Source organism: Mus caroli, chromosome 10 (assembly GCF_900094665.2).
Source record: "Mus caroli chromosome 10, CAROLI_EIJ_v1.1, whole genome shotgun sequence".
Lineage (NCBI taxonomy): Eukaryota > Metazoa > Chordata > Mammalia > Rodentia > Muridae > Mus > Mus caroli.
This window is the reverse complement of record NC_034579.1, coordinates 22,955,374-22,975,602: the sequence shown is the minus strand read 5'-3', so window position 1 is coordinate 22,975,602 and position 20,229 is coordinate 22,955,374. Positions and strand designations below refer to the sequence as shown.

General features: G+C 38.9%; 1 protein-coding gene across 3 annotated transcripts in view; it reads left to right on the top strand.

Annotated features, from left to right (window-relative positions):
- Lama2 (laminin subunit alpha 2) overlaps window positions 1-20,229 on the top strand; it is a 601,578-nt gene that overhangs the window by 567,885 nt on the left and 13,464 nt on the right. For all 3 annotated transcript variants that reach the window (XM_021173596.2, XM_029482896.1, XM_029482895.1), the window contains 4 exons: window positions 42-218; window positions 8,625-8,773; window positions 13,929-14,105; window positions 14,339-14,507. In XM_021173596.2, the coding sequence (XP_021029255.1) occupies window positions 42-218; window positions 8,625-8,773; window positions 13,929-14,105; window positions 14,339-14,507 (672 nt within the window). The remainder of the gene's footprint in view (window positions 1-41; window positions 219-8,624; window positions 8,774-13,928; window positions 14,106-14,338; window positions 14,508-20,229) is intronic.

Genomic DNA, 20,229 nt, shown 5'->3' with positions numbered 1-20,229 from the left:
TCATTTCTAACAATCCCTTCTCTTTTTTTTTTTCCCAACAGAATGTTTATACAGTTAGTTTCCCCAAGCCTGGTTTTGTGGAGCTTGCCGCTGTGTCTCTTGATGTTGGAACAGAAATCAATCTGTCCTTTAGTACCAGGAACGAGTCTGGGATCATTCTCTTAGGAAGTGGAGGAACACTCACACCACCCAGGAGAAAACGGAGACAAACCACACAGGTACCTTCACAGCCCAGTCCTAAGACATTTCCCCCTCACTTTTAAACAGCACCTTTAGACGGTAGGGAGAGTCTCAGTTGGTGAAATGTGTACCTCAAATAGCACCATTTAATTGGTTTTATAGTTTAGCCTTGAATCATTTATTTTGGCTATCATCTTGGTTGACTGGGGACTGATTATTCTCAGCGAGAAGCTGTTACCAAGTAAGGTATGGTCAGATGAATAAACAAATGGCTTTACAAATACAACTTTGAATATGGAAACACCTTTACAAATGAGATGGTGTCATTTTTTATTAGATGTCAGTATATGTATATGTGTTTGTAGAGAATGATATGTGTATGTTTGTGAACAGGTGTATGTCATTTGCATAATTTTGTCTAAGTGTGAAGGTCAAAGTGCAGCAGTTGTCAATCTTTATTTTTGAAACACAGTCTCATGCTGGTCTAGATCTCACCAACTAGGCTAAGCTGTCTGGCCAGCATGCCCTATAAATCTGCTTATATCCATTGCCTCAGTGCTAGAATTACAGACATGTCCCAGTACACCTGGATTTTTTTTTTTTTTGAAAACATGGATTCTGGAATTGAACTGAAGTTCTCCTGATGCTTGCAAAGCAAGTACATTACCAGCTGAGTTATCTCCCAGGTCTTGATTGGAGACCTTTTAAGTTGTAAGATTTTAATATTGGATATCCATTAGTAGTTAATAAAGTTTTCATTTCTTTCTCTAAAACACAATTGTCCCTACAATAAAGATTAATCAAGAGGAACAAACACTGTATAACCATGCGAATCTCAAGAATGCAGTTCTAGAGGCGATTGAGCTAGTCTGGTAGGGTAAGGTCTTTGCAGGCTGATGTATTGACTGAGTTTGATCCCTAGGACCTACATGGTGAAAGTAGAATGGGCTCCCACAAGTATTCCTCTCACACTAACATTTCTACCTTGTACCATGCATGGCCCCAAGTGCCCCATGCACATTCACACATACATTCACAAAATGTGTATGTATATATATATATTTAATGAAATTATAATCTAATATTTTAAAATTAAAAATCATACAACCATCAAGAGATTGAAGAAAAACATTAGGTGAGATTTAACAATATTCATGATTAAAAAAAAAAACCAAACACATAGTAAGCTAAGAGGAAGAATCATTCTATCTATGAAAAGCTGATGGCCACTGGTCCTGATAGAAGAGCTTCATAGAAGTGTGACATGCTATAAAATAAGACCTAAGAAAGGATGGTGATTTCATATGCATCAATTTCTCTGCGGCTGCTGCAGCAACAACACCAAAAACACGTAGCTAGATAGCAAAAGAAACTGTATGTTGTAAAACTAAACACAACAAGTTGGATATTGATAGAAAAACTGTAAAGTGTTATTAAAAGCCATTAAAGTCCTCCTCAATGAATGCACATATTCATCTTTTTTAACTATTCTTTTTAAGATTTTTATTTATTTATTATATGTAAATACATTGTAGCTGTCTTCAGACACTCCAAAAGAGGGCATCAGATCTAGTTGTGAACCACTATGTGGTTGCTGGAATTTGAACTCAGGACCTTCAGAAGAGCAGTCAGTGCTCGTAACCGCTGAGCCATCTCTCTCTTCAGCCCCCATATTCATCTTTTTAACAAAGAAAAACTCATTATTAAAAATATGTCAATTCTTCCTAATATGATGTACAGATTTAATTTCAGTAAGTGTATCATCTTGTCTTTCTTGCCAAGTATAGCATGTTAGATTGTTTTAAATTTATATTCAAAATTAAAATCCACCAAAATTCTTGAAATAGAAGAATATGATGGTATGGCTGCTGTATCAGATGTTAGCTCCTTTTAAACTAGAGATTTAAACTGTGGTAATATGCTCATTCCTGAGAAATTCTGTCCTAGTGATACAGAATAGGGCCAAAAGGTGGTGACCAAGCCAGCTTAGTCAGTCAACAGGGTCTCAAGGGAGGGAGTGAAGACTGAAAAGAAAAGACAATTAGACAACACTATGACATAACTCCAGCCAGTACTGAGGCTAAAGCAGATGTACTTTTCCCCAGCCAGCTTTTATACCATTCTTGATACTTTCTGAGAATAGGATCAGTTCTTACATCAAAGACAAAGTAATCAAACAAGGTAATCAATAGAGATCAAACAAGGCAATAAACCAAGCCCCCTGGTCACTGTTCCTAGGGGCTTGCCAGGATGACCAAGATAAAAGGAATGCCACACATTCCTAGACTGAGATTTCCTTGAGCTTTGTATCAGCCCAAATGTGAATATTCTTATCTGACCCAACTTCCTTGAGCCCAGTGACAAGTCCTTGCCTAATTTTTAGAAGCAGCCCCTAAAGCTGTCCACAAGGTGGCAGCCCAGATCATTAAGAAAACAATAATTACAGAGCCATTGGTTTCTATACAGGAAATAATGGAGCAATTTCTACTTTGTATCAAAAATAAGTTTTCAGAAAATTAAAAATATGGAAGTAAGTGTAAGTTTAAAATTTTAGAAGAAAATAGTCCAGCATGGTGGCACACTCCTTTGATTCTTGTATTCAGGAGGCAGAAGCAGGCATATCTGTCTGAGTTTAGAGTTAACCTGGTCTACAGAATGACTGTCAGTACATCCAGTGCTCTATAGAAAGAAAAAATGTGAAAGGAAAATTAAAAAAAAAAATCATCATATCCTACTTAAAAAGACCATAGTCAATGCAAAAATAATTCAACACAATTCTTGCCAAGTGAATACAAGAACACATCAAAATGATCATTCACCACAATCAAGTAAGCTTCATCCCTGAGATGCAGGGATGGTTCAGTATACAGAAATCCATCAATGTATCTACTACATAAACTCAAAGAAAAAAACACAGGATTATTTCATTAGATGCTGAAAAAGTATTTGACAAAATTCATCATCCCTTCATGTTAAAAGTCTTGGAAAGGTCAGGAATTCAAGGCCCATACCAAAAGCNATATACAGCAAACCAGCAGCCAACATTAAACTAAATGGAGAGAAACTTGAAGCAATCCTACTAAAATCAGGGACTAGACAAGGCTGACCTCTCTCCCCCTATCTATTCAATATAGTACTTGATGTTGTAGCTAGAGTAATTAGACAACAAAAGGAAGTCAAAGGGATACAAATTGGAAAGGAAGAAGTCAAAATATCACTATTTTCAGATGATATGATAATATAGTTAAGTGACCCCAAAAACTCCACCAGAGAACTCCTACACTTGATAAACAACTTCAGCAAAGTGGACAGATATAAAATTAACTCAAACAAATCAGTAGCCTTTCTATACTCTAAGGATAAAAGCTCTGAGAAAGAAATTAGAGAAATGAGACCTTTCACAATAGTCACAAACAATATAAAGTACCTTGGCTGGATGGTTTTAGCTCCTTTGTCAAAAATCAAGTGGCCATAGGTGTGTGGGTTCATTTCTGGGTCTTCAATTCTATTCCATTGGTCCACCTGCCTGTTCCTGTACCAATATCATGCAGTTTTTATCATTATTGCTCTGTTGTACAGCTTGATGTCTAGGATGCTGATTCCCCCAGAAGTTCTTTTATTGTTGAGAATAGTTTTCACTATCCTAAGTTTTTTGTTACTCTACATGAATTTGAGAATTGCTCTTTCTAACTCTATGAAGAATTGAGTGGTAATTTTGATGGAGGTTGCATTGAATCTCTAGACTGCTTTTGGCAAAATGGCTATTTTTACTATATTAATCCTGCCAATCCACAAGCATGGGAGATCTTTCCATCTTCTGAGGTCTTCTTCGATTTTTTTCTTCAGAGACTTGAAGTTTTTGTCATACAGATCTTTCACTTCTTTAATTAGAGTCACGCCAAGGTACTTTATATTGTTTGTGACAGCATTTTCAACGAATGGTGCTGGTTCAACTGGCAGTTAGCATGCAGAAGAATGCAAATCGGTCCATTCTTATCTCCCTGTACAAAGCTCAAGTCCAAGTGCATCAAGGACCTCCACATAAAACCAGATACACTGAAACTAACAGAAGAGAAAGTGGGGAAGAGCCTCGAGCACATGGGAACAGGGGAAATTTTCCTGAACAGAACATGAATAGCTTATGCTCTAAGATCAAGAATGATCAAATGGGACCTCATAAAATTACAAAACTTCTGTAAAGCAAAGGACACTGTCAATAGGACAAAATGGCAACTAACAAACTGGGGAAAGATCTTTACCAACCCTACATCCAATAGAGGGCTAATATTCAATATATACAAAGAACTGAAGAAGTTAGACTCCAGAGAACCAAATAACCCTACTAAAAATGAAGTACAGAGCTAAACAAAGAATTCTCAACTGAGAAATACCAAATGGCTGAGAAGCACCTAAAGAAATGTTCAACACCCTTAATCATCAGAGAAATGCAGAAATGGAAATCAGTTTGGCAATTCCTCAAATATTGGACATAGTACTACCAGAGGGCCTAGCTCTACCACTCCTGGGCATATACCCAGAAGATTCTCCAAGACATGTAATGAGGACGCATGATCCACTACATTCATAGCAGTTTTATTTATAATAGCCAGATGCTGGAAAGAACACAGATGCCCCTCAACAGGAATGGATACAGAAAATGTGGTACATTTACACAATGGAGTAAGACTCAGCTATTAAAAACAATGACTTCATGAAATTCTTAGGCAACTGGGTGTATCTAGAAAATATCATCCTGAGTGAGATAACCCAGTCACAAAAGAATACTCATGGTATGTACTCACTGACAAGTAGATATTAGCCCAGAAGCTTGGAATACCCAAAATACAATTTACAGACCAAATGAAGTTCAAGAAGAAGGAAGACCAAAGTACAGATACTTTGGTCCTTCTTAGAAGTGGGAACCAAATAAACATGGGAGGAGATACATAGACAAAGTGTGGAGTAGAGGCTGAAGGAAAGACCATCCAGAGACTGCCCTACGGGGGATCCATCCCATATAGAGTTACCAAACCCAGACACTATTGTGGATGCCAACAATTACTTGCTTACAGGAGCCTGATGTAGCTATCTCCTAAGAGGCTCTGCCAGTACCTGACAAATATAGAGGTGGATGCTCTAAGCCAAACATTTGACTGAGCACAGGATCCCCAATGAAAGAGCTAGAGAAAGGACTGAAGGAGCTGAAGGGTTTTGCAGCCCCAAAGGAGGAACAACAATATGAACCAACCAGTACCCCCAGAGCACCCAGGGACTAAACCACCAACCAAAGAGTACACATGGAGGGATCCATGTTTTCAGCTGCATAAGTAGCAGAGGATGGCCTTGTTGGTCATCATTGGGAGGAGAGGTCCTTGTTCCTGAGAAGGCTCGATTCCCCAGTTTAGGGGAATGCCTGGACTGGGAAGTGACTGTGAGTGGGTTGGTGAGCGGGGGAGAGGGGGAGGGGTAGGTTTTTGAGGGGAAACCAGAAAAAGAGATAACATTTGAAATGTAAATAAAGAAGATATCTTATTTAAAAAAAATGCTGTCTTTCCCCTCTATTATATTATAAATGATAGATAGATAGATAAACAGATAGATAGACAGATAGACAGATAGTTTTGATCTCTTGGAAGAGATTTAGTAAACAAAACAAGAGTGTAAGTATAGCCACATAATATTGAACCTCTGTATTCATCAAAAAGCACAAAATATAAGCATCTGCTTGAAAAGACATTGTTTATATAACCTTCAAAACACCTAGTAACCACAATGTGAAAAAGCCTCGTAGAAACCAAGATGCAACTGAAACACATGCAGTAATAAACAGATCTGATCAGACATTTCACAAAATAGCATGATGAATGCAAAATTATTGTTAAAACATTCAATGTTGAAATAACAGAGGAATGCATTTTCAATCCACACAAGATTCTATATCCACTGGAATGATAGAATAATATGAAATACAATAATGCCAAGTGCTGGCAAGGCTTTGTTAAAGGTGGACATAGGAAAGTGATACAGTTGCTCTGGTGACTGGATTGGTTCCCTTCTATAAGATGACATGTGTACTCTACAAGGCAGCAATGGTGTACAGATCCAAACACTGGCATGGGAACGCAATGAGACAGGTACAAACATGCCCCCACAGAACAGTTCTTATTTATAGCAGGTAAGTTAAAAAGTGCCCAAATGTTCATCAGCTGGAGAAAAGAGCAGTAAACTAGTATTTTGGTTTAATGGTGTAGAAAGTAGTAGTAGCAAGGGATGAATTACAATGTAACAAACAAGACAACAGGGATGAATTGGATGAATGAGGACAAAGTAGCAACAGAGACACAATTAAGTCACTTGTCTAGGTGTATGTCAGAAGAACCACTTGCGTATATTATTTACAGATACATATGTGAATCCTCAAAAATAACTTTTAAAATCCTGGCATAATACATCCTATATTAGTGACACCTCTGAGGTGGGGGAGTAGAAAAGGGGTATCAAGAAGAAGCTCATGGAATATATAATGCTAAGTTCTTAAATTGCATGGCAGATTACCACAGACTTGACTAGCACACAAATATGTCTTCAGCATTTACATAAATGCATCATATCGACCAGGTCAGTCAGGATGAAACATTCTCAAAGGGCTGGAGAGATGGCTTGAGTTCTTGCAGAGGAGCCCAGTGATGGTTCCCAACCATTTGTAACTCCTACTTCAGAGGTTCTGATGACATCAGACAGGCACCTGAACTCATATATACATACTCATACACAAGTGCACACATGTGAGTGCACACACGTGCAGGAACACACACACACATATATACATATATGTATATATAAAATTTTTAAGTCTTTTAACTTTTTCTTGATATATGGAGGAAGAAAAGTAATATTGAACTTACCATTGAATAGATATAAAAAGGAGTGCTACCAAATCCTCCATCTTCTAATCCTGTAAACTAAAAATCTTTTCTCACTTTTGCAATTGATACTTGGATTATATTGAGATTGAAGACAAAACCAAACATTCTTAACTTTCAGCATAGGACATTTGTCACCTTGGTCATTACCAATAATTAAATTCCTATCAGCTACAAATGTCTTAGCACTAAAGAAATGGGTTGTCGCCAATTTTCAGGTAAATTCTTAAAAGAGAATGTGTTTCTGTTAAGACAATTAACAAAAATATAAGTAATTCTGAAATACAAATCCATTAAAGATAAAAACGTAATGTCCCAAATGTTTAATAATAATAAATGTCTAGCTTTTAAAAATCATGTAATAGCTTTATCTTCAAAAGAAAACAGTGTTTAAATTGTTCAAGTTTGTTGTGACTCAGTGTTGCGTAAATGAATATATTTTATTTGTGAAAGCTAACAGTTGGCATTCACAAAATGTTATTTGTGACTGTGTTGCCTTACATATGTTTGTGATATCAAACAATTAACTAAAATAATTTTTGAAGTAGGTAGCTAGTGGGATGGTGAGGGGTAATCCTGAGCATAATGTGTCCTGGGCACATAGCTACATAGATAATCTTGTGAATTAGTGAAGGGATATATTACTGATGGAAAAGATCTTATTCACTCATAGAGAACAGAATAGTCAAGATGTCCCAGGACTACATAGGAATGAGAGAGTATATAACAGCAGCACTGGATACAAGGATTGCACCCAAGCTCCCAGGAGTTCATAATCCGGTATAAAAACTGTACTGGTTGCTATGGTAACAGTGACAAGAAGAAAGCAGGGATGCTTGTAGATGGAAAATTGCCTTCCTTTTTTCAAACTGTGGGAGACAAGTTATATGTCTGTGGCAGTGAGCTATTCCACCAGCTTGGAGACAAATTAATGTCTGAGCACTTAAATGCCATGAGATTGAGTCAAACCAAATTTCTAGAAACTTGTCGCCCACTCATGAGTGTAAAGGAGAATGAGTTTATTGACACCCTTTGTTTCCTGTAAGTTAGAGGACAGGGATAAGCAGAGTTATTATGTTGAACATTAGAAACTTGTCAAAGAACTGATATTAGTATATCCACCTACCCCTTTATATGGTAATGGGAAAATGGTAATGGATTTAAAAACCACATTCCTGCCTTCTCATTAACTCTATTTAAGTAGATATTGAGAGGCTCGGGGGTAGGTTAATGGGTAAGGACCCCTGCAGAAGACCTGAGTTCAAATCCCTAGGATGTACGTGAATTTCCAGATGTGGCAGTATGAGAACCTATAACCCAGAACTATGGGAGCCAGAAGCAGGATTGTTGCTGGGGGCTTAACGGATGCCAGCTCAGTTAAAGGTTCAGTAAGAGGACCTGTGCAAAGTAAGACCGAATGTTAGAGCAGATATCAGAATAGCATCATCACAGCTAAGCCACATAAACAATGACATATACAATGCCTGTTTGGTCTTCAATACCTTTTCTGTTTTGCTGCAGGCTTATTATGCCATATTCCTCAACAAGGGCCGCCTGGAAGTGCATCTCTCCTCGGGGACACGGACAATGAGGAAAATTGTCATCAAACCGGAGCCAAATTTGTTTCATGATGGGAGAGAACATTCTGTCCATGTAGAAAGAACCAGAGGGTAATTTGAAACAAAGCAATTGCTGCTACTCTAACTAATGTGAACCCCCTTTGCCAGCACAGCTCTCTGACCAAACCATACTGTATGGACAGACCACATACGCCAAGTTGTGACCATTCCCTGGTGTTCTTTTCCTTATATTTTGTGTTTGGGAACCTCAGGAGTTTGAGGAGTTCTATTATTCATGTTGCACTTCTGCATGGTTTCTTCTCACCACCTTGCATCTCACTCACCACTGCATCTTCTCAAGCTAGAAAGAAAAACCCCTCCTCCTGTACTTCACCAACACTCTCTTCCCTAATAAGATAACCAGAACAGCTCAGATCCAGCCAGCAACCTCTGACTGCTGCCCCCTAGTTCATTCAGGTTCCAAGACAGTGATAGCAGTTGTTTAGAAACTTGCCACCAATATGGTGGAGCAAGACAGTAGTATAAGACCTACTGAGCCTCTTAGGGGGCATGCTTCATCCCTGTGTGTTCCCTAAGGTGTTCAAGGTCCTGTAGTGGCTTTCTGGGAGAAATGGGACAAAGCAGAAAAAGAAGAATGGTGGCCATCTGTAATCATTTATAGTGGCCACTTCTCTACAAATCTGCAGGGATACATGTCCTGATTCTTGAACAAGGGAATCTTCCTTGGGCATATAAACTGGACCCTCATTTCTGCAGAATACTTTGTGCTTACTCTATTGGGCATGTCATCTGTGTTCCTCATCAAAGTACTGTGGAACAATGCAGAGAGGTAATTAATTCAGAAGGACAGTGAGAGAAAAAACAGAAGCCTAGGAACTTGAAGCCTCAGACCTCCAGACCAGAACCCACTTATTAAACCAGAGGCAGAGAAAGGACCGGAAACCTAATCTGATGAAAGTTCAAAGCACAGAGAACACCTGGGAGAGCAGCTGGGTGTGGATACAGAGTGATAGTCCAAAACACATGCTAGCATGCATCTAAGGTCTAGATTGTTTAAGTATCCTCTTGTATAGGTATGAGTTTAGATAAGTAATAAGGACATCTTGTTTTCTACGTAAATAATAAAGCCTTCTTTAGTTTGCTTTGTTGTTATAATACGGGAGATTTACTTGTGGGTTGAATGAATACTAAGCATTTGTGCTGTGTCTAGACTGACAGGTTTTAAAACTATGATTAAGCAATGAATGACCAATATTCAGACAACTGAGAACTTTTACTGATTTAATTGCAAGGTATCACAGCCAGGGTGTCTGGTGGGGATGGGAGCAACCAGCTTTTCTCACTTAACTCTTACTGAGAACTTTAGAATTCCAAGTTTGCTTGTCTTCTCGTCTAGATTTTAGGCTCCTTGCCAAACATTAACTCTTCTCTCTGTGGGAAGGACATTTTGAGTCTTTAAATCTGAAATCATTTCAACAAACAAATGCAGATTTTAGAAACATAGGTGACCAACATTCACCAAGAGTGGGTAATTTTCAAGAGAAACAATTTAGAAATTCCAAAACGCATCACCATGGCGTGTTAAGTTGTCCTTTTAACAGGTGTTACTTCAAGAAGGACATTTTATTATGCCAAACTCACAGCTGTTTGCCATCAATCCAACCTTCATTTGATTAAACTCTGTATGTAATACGTCTCTGAAAACTGGTCACTCGGTTAATTAGCCATATAAACAAACAGGTTTGCCATTCATTGTTAATTGCAAAATGATGTGTTAGACATATGACTGTGTAGTTAATCTCATTTCTGTGCCAAAAGAGAAACCTGCTTGCTACTGTGGCCTCCTTGACACCCCAAGGTCAAAATACAGTCATTGTCTACTCTAAAAGCAAACACATGAAGTTGGTTAAGCAAACATCACTAACAACACTGCAAACAGTAACTACAAACTACCCTCAGAAACAGTGTACTGCTTCCTACAGCAATTCTAAGGAATCCACTGTGCTACATTATTCTAGGTCGGGATTGTCATTTAACCATTCTAAATTGTGTGTGAGAAGTGTATTAATGTCCTTTCATCCCAAATGAGAAAACATTATATAATTTGCCTCGAGTTGCGTAGTAGAAACAAGAGCCAGGTTTAAAACAAATTATAACCGGCCTAAGTGCTTCATCTGGGCTTGGCCTGCTATTTGTTCTTACCCATTGGGGACTTTAAAGATTTATGTTCCTAGGCATTGAGTATGATATGCTATTACTAATTTGAAAATGCTTGCTTCCTCCCAATGCTTTTCATAAGCTAAAGGTCAATCATTTCTTTTCCTAGATTTCAGAATAGTGTAGTAACTGTAGAAGCGTTCTTAAAATGTTTGGATTTTTACCAAATCATGAGACAAAGTGCTCAAGGCTGACCTTCTCTCCTCTGTTGCTCCTTTTTAACCCCTACCACATCAGCTCCTCTCTACCGCTTCCTTTGGGGGAAAGAGGCTCAGTCATTGTCTTCTCCAATTTCCTGATACCCAGCAATCCGTGCCTTTTGTGACTGCCTTGGTTTTGATCTTTCCCCTGGCTTCTACCCCAGTGGACATCAGTTCTAATTGGATAAAAACTTTGAAACCCTAAAGGGTTGAAGTAGCCACTTGGGTGACAAGAATAAAGGACTGGGTTGAGTCTGTCCTTTCTCTGTAAAAGCATTCAGTACACACTTGCAGAATACAGCTAAAGAACAAGAGGGTAGATTTTCAAATGTGAGGACTTCCGGAGGTCATGATTCAGATGCAACAATGCAAACATTGTCTCCCTTAGCATTCAGTATATGTCGATTAAAAAATCATTTTATTTTCCATGTAAATTACAGATACTCCTTTTAATATCTTCCTTCACATACACAGTTGCCTAAGATTTGAGAATTATTGGATCCATTTTGCAATACGTAAGGAAAAAAGTATAAGAAGTATAAGAAACAAAATACCTATGAAACTGTGTGAATCAACCACTGAACTTATAAAATAGTTAGCTATGTATTCACAATACTAAGAGGTAGAAGAGTGTTTAGGATAGGATTTTACATAAAGTAGCCTATCAGTTCAAAGTTAGAAATGAGGGGCTGCAGAGATAGCTCAGTGGTTAAGAGCACATACTATTCTTGGGGAGGGCCAAAGTTTGGTTCCCAACACCCATATCCCATGACTTACAACCACCTGGAATGCCAGCGCCAGGGCATCCAGTGCCATGTTTCCCAGTGCAGAGGCCTCACACACTCACATATGCCTACACAGAGACAAACATATATAACATAATTAAAGATACAATGACTCTCTAAAAATAGCATAACTAAAACAGATTATCACACCAGAATGGATGCATTGTTAACATCCTTATCTAAAAAAGAACTGAATCAGTTATTTATATTTAATGTTTCTTGAATGTGAAATGTGAGGAAAACTCAACTATTGCCTTCTAGCAATGCCCCTATTATCTATCACAGCCTTGGGGCAAACTCTTAATTAATGTATTCCACTGTTTGAAGTAAGCATTTTTAATCTCCATTTTATAAATGAATAAAATGAAACTAAGCATAATTAAATAACTTGCCCAAGGTCACGCTGCTAGGAAGACTCCACATTAATATTGAATTCCAATCCGGCTTCCTAGAGGCTCAGGTTGCTTCTGCATTACAGCTTGGTAAGGCCTGTTGTCGCACTGACTGGATTGAACAGGACTGTTGGTGAATCTACTTTATAAAGAGACTGGGCCTTATTCCTTAACACTCTAATCAAGATGAGAAGCTCTCAGGAGGGTAATTAGCATTCCTTAGCAGTGGGTCCAATCTGCAGTTAAATCCTCAGGAGCTCCGTTCTGTGTGTTAGGAAAACACTGCTTCAGCAGGAGAAGAAGCTGGGGAAATAAACTTCATAGCAAGTCCCTCCTGCCTGGAAGCGATGGCCCGCTCAGTCCCACCAACCACCAACATCCCAGGCATGGAAGTTGCATCTCCAGTTTTTGCCAGCATATTCCTCCAGTCCTTTCTTTAAAAACAAACAAACAAACAAAAAGTTCTCCCTAGTTTTGAAACAAAGTCTTTACTGTGCCTCTATACTCCCTTAATTGTGCCATTTCAAGTCATGACTAAGTTTATTTTATTCTATATTCTTATGTTGGAATTAAACCAAGTCCTAACATGTCTTCATTTATCTCCAGCTTGATCACCTTGATATCCTTCTCCTCCTCTCTCCTTCCCACTCCCTCCCCCCCCCATTGTTAACAAAAATCAATTAATTTGGCATTCACTTAGGTGTCATCTTAAGATTAAGACTAAATTCTTGGCAATCCATTTATAATCTGTCCACAATGGCAATCAGATTTGTAGTCACTGTTGGGAGCAAGCTCAAAACCTGCCAGTACAAAGAAAAAAAAAGAAAATGCCTTTGGTCATTTTCATCATTAGAACTCCATTTCTTGGTTCTTTGCCTTTGGATCCAAGGATTGTTGTGAATAAGTAGTATGCAGTTCTCAATTAGTAGTGTGTGCGTAATCACTCATAAGCAAATTAGGGAAATTAATGAAACAGTCACTGAGGAAAATCACTGCAAGGAACAATTAGCTTAGTATTCTGGCCTGCCTCTTCTATTCAAAAGCCAGCAGCTACATTCTTTATAAAATGTACTGTAAGTGTTTGCTGTTGAATTCCTGCAATCTAAGTTCTCAGGAGGATAGTTTGTCCCCTAGCAAGAAGATAATAGCTAGCACAAACCAAGACATAAAGAGCCAAACTAAAAGCAACCCATACTGTGCCAAACTCACAGATCCTTATCCGATTAGCCATTGCTATATAGCCCTGCAGCCTCTCCTCTTGCAGAATGTGTGTAGAGCTGCACACCTGTTTTGCCACCTGCATCTGAGACACATGACACAGCTGTGCAATTGCTGAGTTTCAATAAACTTTCCATCCAAGTTAATGAGCAAAGCTTTGTGTCAAGGTCCTAAGCATGCAATCTGGGCCATCTCAGAAGCTATGGGAGGTCAGAGTGCCATAGGACAGACATGGCATTAAAATTCTGGCTGTTGATGAGCTTAGAAATCATGAGTTCAAAGCCAGGTTAAGTTATGTATCTAGACCTGTTCTCAACAATAGTAATAATGATGCCATAATAGAAAAATAAATTCCTGGGAACAGAGAGTGTGGGTTGTAGGAAAGATGTTTCTAATGGTATTGGGTATCTGTTGTCTTTAAATGTTTTATCAGCATCTTCACTGTTCAAATTGATGAAGACAGAAGACATATGCAAAACCTGACAGAGGAACAGCCCATCGAAGTGAAAAAGCTCTTTGTCGGGGGTGCTCCTCCTGAATTTCAGCCCTCCCAACTCAGGAATATTCCGGCCTTTCAAGGCTGTGTGTGGAACCTTGTTATTAACTCCATGTAAGTGACTCGTATTTCTGCTGCCCTTTTGCTTTATAATTTAGTAGGAAGGTCCCTGTGGCATCCACATTATCTAAAACTATGATAGGAAAAAAAGCTACGAATACCTTTAACTTTGACCTGGAATTCTACCCTGGCCATTTCAAGGCAGGGTTGGGGACTAATTTAAATGTGAAGGAAAAAAAGCAATGAATAAAATAAGATAAACTTTCATTTTGATTGTATTTTATTAGCCCCATGGACTTTGCGCAGCCTATAGCCTTCAAAAATGCCGACATTGGCCGCTGTGCCTATCAAAAGCCCCGGGAAGATGAGAGTGAAGCGGTTCCAGCTGAAGTTATTGTCGAGCCTCAGCCCGTGCCTACCCCTGCCTTCCCTTTCCCGGCCCCCACCGTGGTGCATGTAAGTGTACACTTAGACTCTGCTTTGGAACCTTCTAGTTTGAGCCATTTGCAGAAGGAAAGTTGTTCAAGATATCTAGTAGATTCTGCCGTTATCACTGGAGGACCAGACACCTATCTATAAAAACCCAACCTCCTCGTGTCTTCTTTGGTTGCTTTTATTTTCATATCTATCTTTTTAATTTTGATGTTCATAAACTAGAACTGATTCCCATTGAAAAGCTGAAGAGGACAGAGATTTTCAGAATCTAGATTCAAAGCCATTTATACCACCAATTCCCAGGGATAGTTATGTCAATGTTTGGTCCCTTTGAATTTTATAGATACACCTCATATAATCTGGGCCCTTAAGTTTTAAAAATGGTCATTGGTAATCACAACTGTCTATATCACTTAAATGTATGTCTGTGTCTAACATAATTTTCTATTACTCATACACACAGAGGGGGTCACACAAAATACACCACAGTACAAGAGGTAGAATATCCTTGCTGAAAACGTCAGATCTAGTCACCCAGCACATGTCCTAATCCCAGCTCTCCTACCTACTACCTAATGAATGTGAGAAAGAAAGCTACTTAGCCAAGCAAGGCCCCAGGTACCTAACTTATAAAGTAAGGATATGAACAGGCCAGTTGTCAAACTTCATCAGAATTTTAGAAGATAGTTTCTAAATGCCTGAAGTAAACTAAGGGTATACTAATGGTTGGTATTCGCTGTTTTCAAGACTTACCTACCATGTTCCTACCTCTAACTAAAGCTCTACCCAATGTGATGTGTAGCTCTCATAACAGCTCTGTGAAATATGAATTGGCATCTCACTTTCAGAAGGTTGGGTGAGAATTTGCCATCTGAAGATAATCCACAAGTTCACTCAAACACTTGTCATAATGGTGGTTTTAATCCAGTAGGTCAGAGTTTAAAAGCTAGCCTTTATAAGTCTTTGTTCTTGGACAGCCCTTTGAGGGCTACTGCGTAGATTTCTAGCTTTCACTATTAGAAGCTGTAAGGAACCAGGTTCATCTGAGAACTAAAGTCCTTCATCACAGCTCATTATTTTATTAGATTTCCAGAAGGAAATCATGAAGCCAAGAGACAGGTGAGATAAGGGTCTCAGCTGTGTCCGAATTGTTTTTTCCAGATGTTACTGCAGCTTACAGGTTCACCATAACATCAGATATGGTCTATCTCACTGCATCAGAGATGGTCTATCTCACTGCATTTAAGAGCATATGTATCAATTGCAGTTCTGATCCATGGCTAATAATGGTTGAAGCATGCATAGTCTTAAGATTTTTGAAAACACTTGGATACAGCATCCTTTGGCTTATTCACTCAAGATACTTATTACACGACGAGCCAAATAGATATTCAGAAAAACTGATTATTTAATGAATCAGCATTTAAGCCTCTGAAAAATGAGTCTTCCGGCACTAGAATTTTTATCATGAAATTTTAATAATGACTATATTGTAATCAATGTTCTTATGATAATCTAAATTTCAACGAGTGTGGCATTGAAACTTTGAAAAGTGGTACTTTATTTTTATGATATTTATCTTCACTTATGTATATTATTAGGAACATTTTTATCCCTGTCTTTACAAAAAGAAGTGCATAGAGTCACCAATTAACAACTGGAAGGCTGTGGTCAAGTTGGGTGATTTCCCCCTGGGGTACTGCTGAGATCTGCCACATAGGCACTTCCAACAAATAGTTAACTCCTAATTAGTAATCATGTTTGGTCAAGCAAAACCTCTTGGACCTTCTCATCAGTAGTTCTCAATCTTTGTGTGTTTGTTTGCTTGAGATGGGATAGAGAAAGCCATTAGTGGCCTTTATTGAACACTTCATTTTTCCCTGTGAAATGAATAACTCAATTTACGCCTACTACATTGTTAGCCATCCAAAGTTAGACAGCGCTTCCCACATGTTATCTTATCTGACAGTGCCAGAACCTAGCTAGCATCCCCCTTGTGCTTCTCTCTTATGATACAACTCATTTGTGTCTAGGATATGCCTGTATCTTCTAAACAATTTTCTCTAAGGGGCCCCTCAAGCATATCACTGAAGCTTCTGAAGAGCATATTTTCTCAAAAATATGGAGACTTTTACAAATGAGTTTTCTTGGAACCTCGTATTCTAATTCTGGTTTTCATTTTCTCTTAGCAAGATGATTTGTTTTCAAAAACACAACATTCCACTTAGTAGATAAGCCAAGGGCTTGAGGAGAAGCTTAACCTGTTGATCAGGAAGAACCACATCGCTGGCAGAAGAGATCTTGGACATCCTAGCTCCTCTTTGCTTATGGTTTAATGTCTATGAATATTTGCTTGCATGTATGTATGTATGTGTACCACATGACACATGCAACATTCAAAAAAAGGTACTAGATCCGTTAGAACTGGAGGTAAGGACAGTTGTAAGTCATCGTATGGATGCTGGAAATTGAACACAGGGTCCTCTGCAAGAAGGATAATGTTGTTCTAATCCATCTCTCCAGCACATAAGTGACCGCATAAGAGAAATTACAAAACGGTCTTGGATAATACACACAAATAATAGAGCACCAAGCCACACCTGAAATTTCTTCCCCTGCACACTGAATTAATTGAAGACTGTAGGGTCAGAATCATAGTTTTAGAACTTTCAACTTCATGAAATTGTTTAAGACAGAGTCTTACTGTGTAGACCACGCTGGTCTGAGACTCATAGGAGATTCACTAGCCTCTGCCTCTCAAGTGTTGAAGTTAAAGGCCTGTGCTACCATACCAAGCAGAATTTTAAAGATTCAGCTCCTATTTCATAATGATACATATTATCCATTTTAATTTGATTTACGTTTTCTCTTTGGGGGAAAAAAAGGAGCCTTCTTTCTAAATGTGAATAAAAGTTAAGACAAAAAGTTAACTTAGTATTTTATTTTATAAAATATAATCACTGAGTGTGGAATATATGTAAGATTGATATCTTCATGGCAAACTAGGAAGGAACAGAGAGGGTAGAAGAGACCACCTGCCATTGATAGATGAGCTATGTAGGTGATATCCTGCTCCTGAAGTGATCCAACTAGCTTTGATGATCTTTAGGTGAGAAATTACATACTGTCCATAAAACAGCTAGAAGCGTGTCTAGCCTGTGGTGACACCCATCATGTTATCTCCTTTTGTGAGAACCAGGTGATGGAGACTTTCACACTTTCAGGGTAAACATAAGGTACTGGGGAGCAGGGTGGGGGGGCAGGTACTGGAATGTGTTCTCTTTGTAAGCAATTTCAAACTCGGGCATGAAATGCTTCTTAGATCTTGTTTTCAACATTTCAAATTGGAAATTTTAAAATCATCACAGGTTCATCATGGTGCTGGTAACTTCTACCTACAAGCCCCATATTTCCTGACTGACAGGAATTGTCCTTCTTGCCTACTTGTTCCTTCCTCACACTCTTCACCCCTAGCTTTGCCAGCAGCTTATAATGTAAAGAAAGCATTCACTATGCTTCAGGCTAATTGAAAAGTATCCTGGGAAAAGGCCTGCCCTGTGAAATGGATATGTCAATTCTGTGGTTATATGTGGTCTACCATCCTAGATTAGACTGTATTTCCTCCATGTTATCTTATCTCACAGAACTGGAGTCTAGCAGTCCCTTGTACTATCTCCCTGATTATTTAGCCGATTACTATCTGGGGACAAAGACATCCCTGCATATTATGTTTGTGGATATTACTCATCTACAATGATGGGGATGGAGTTGATAAGCATCTGGGCTTATCGATGCAGAAATGTATCAATATGTTCAAATGGGACGAGTGGCTGCAGCATTGACTCCAAGCCTTTTTTTGACAAGCACAGTCCACAGGGATTGGCATACGACAAGTTGGTTGCATTTCTTTTATGTGAATCTTGCTGGAAAGTTGAATGTGGCCCTTTCAGATTCTGGTAGAAATGAAGAGTTCAGATAAGGTTCTTAGGAAATTGAAGAGATGTGAGCTGAGAAGGAAAAAAAGCAAAGCAAGAGAGAATGGTTCCTGCAGCAACGGGAGTGCCAGTATGCTAAAAGCTATAGATAGTCGAAGCCATAGGATAAGTCAGCCTTGGGCACTGGCATGTGTTTAAAGGGAAAACATATTCTCCACACCCCAAGTGGGGTCGTCTTATGGCAAATCCCTGTGAATGACCAGTTCCACCAAAGAGCTCACATCCAAGGAGTTCACATGATTCATTGTCTCAGCAAACACAGCAGCAGGCATTGTATGCATCAGGACATCAAAGTCAGTGCTGAAAAAGTACCTACTTAGTATTCACCCACAAAGATCACCGAAGGCAAGCATCAGATGGGACTTTAGCCCACACTTATTAGCGGGATCATTGACTCATGAAGGAAGGAAATTGCACAATTTTTAGCATGACTCATCACTTGCTGCTCGTTTTGATAAATGCCGTTGGAATCTCTGCTTTACAGCTATCTAAACTCAAAGTCCACTTACCAAGAAATCATACATTGCCTTGAATTTGGTAATGTATTTACAAGTGTCAGCACTGTACCAGAATTAGAAATGACCACTGACCTGAACTTTTAACAGAGTGGGAAGGTTTACTAGGACAACTGACCCCTCTCCTTGTGACTGTGACTCCAGGGAGCATGGCTTCCTTTCAAGCTACTTCAGTGACAAATACACTACTCCAGTAGGCTCCCCATATCCCTGTGTGCCTCAGAATTGTCACCTGCAAAGCAGAAACAAACCATCCTGTCCTTTATCCCCTTTCCCCTGTGTGCTACATGTATTATGAAGCATCACCACCAGATGGCAGAAGTGTAACATGTTGAGATTGATTGAGGCTGGGTTTTTTTTTTTTTTAATTACTATTATTGCTGCTGATACTATTATTGCTGTTTTAGCATTTTTCAGAGATTATTGTTTCCAGAACATAGGAAAAGCGTGTCCTTGGGCCCAGAAGTGTCGCGTATCCCTTACACCATGTTCCTCTTCCGTATATACGATTATGCTATATATTGACATTGGAGTCGAAGGACCTATGCTAAATCCTCTCTCTTCCAACTGAATGTGTTTATGAAATGACTGTCTAGAAAATCTGATAATATGTTCCAGGTGCGGGGGAATGCTGCTCAGCTGTGGCTCTGTTCAATACCTCTCCAGCTTACCAATAGTCATGGTGTTCAGCTCTCACATGACATTCCACAATACAGCGCCAATTAAATGCCCGTTATTCACAACTGCCATCTGTCCATTCTAGTATCCATATTAAAATACGGCTTATATTAGCATATTATCTTAGCATATTATTTGGTGAATGACGAAGTGGCTGTGGCAGCACTAACAGCAGCATTACCCACAGGTAGATTTCTTCAGCCTGCACATTATTGTTCCCTAAGTCCATGGCATTCATTGATGTTTTTAGTGTCTGTTTTCAGAGGTAAACATTTAGAGATGTTTTGGTGAAATTCTGTCCACAAGAACTCACAACATATAGAATCCTCTTGGAGAATTCTAAGGAAGACTGCATACTACAGTATTTGCTAAGAATGATTCTTGTTCTATTAATAGCCTCTGCGGGCCAGGACATTAAGTCACCATTTGGGCTTCTTTTGTTGGCCATGTAATAGCAAAGACATTACTGTGTGTTGTGAATAGATTATCCTGCCCTGCCCACTGGGCTTTTACATAGATGTATGAATTTCAGCCAGTCTTCTTTTTATAACTGAC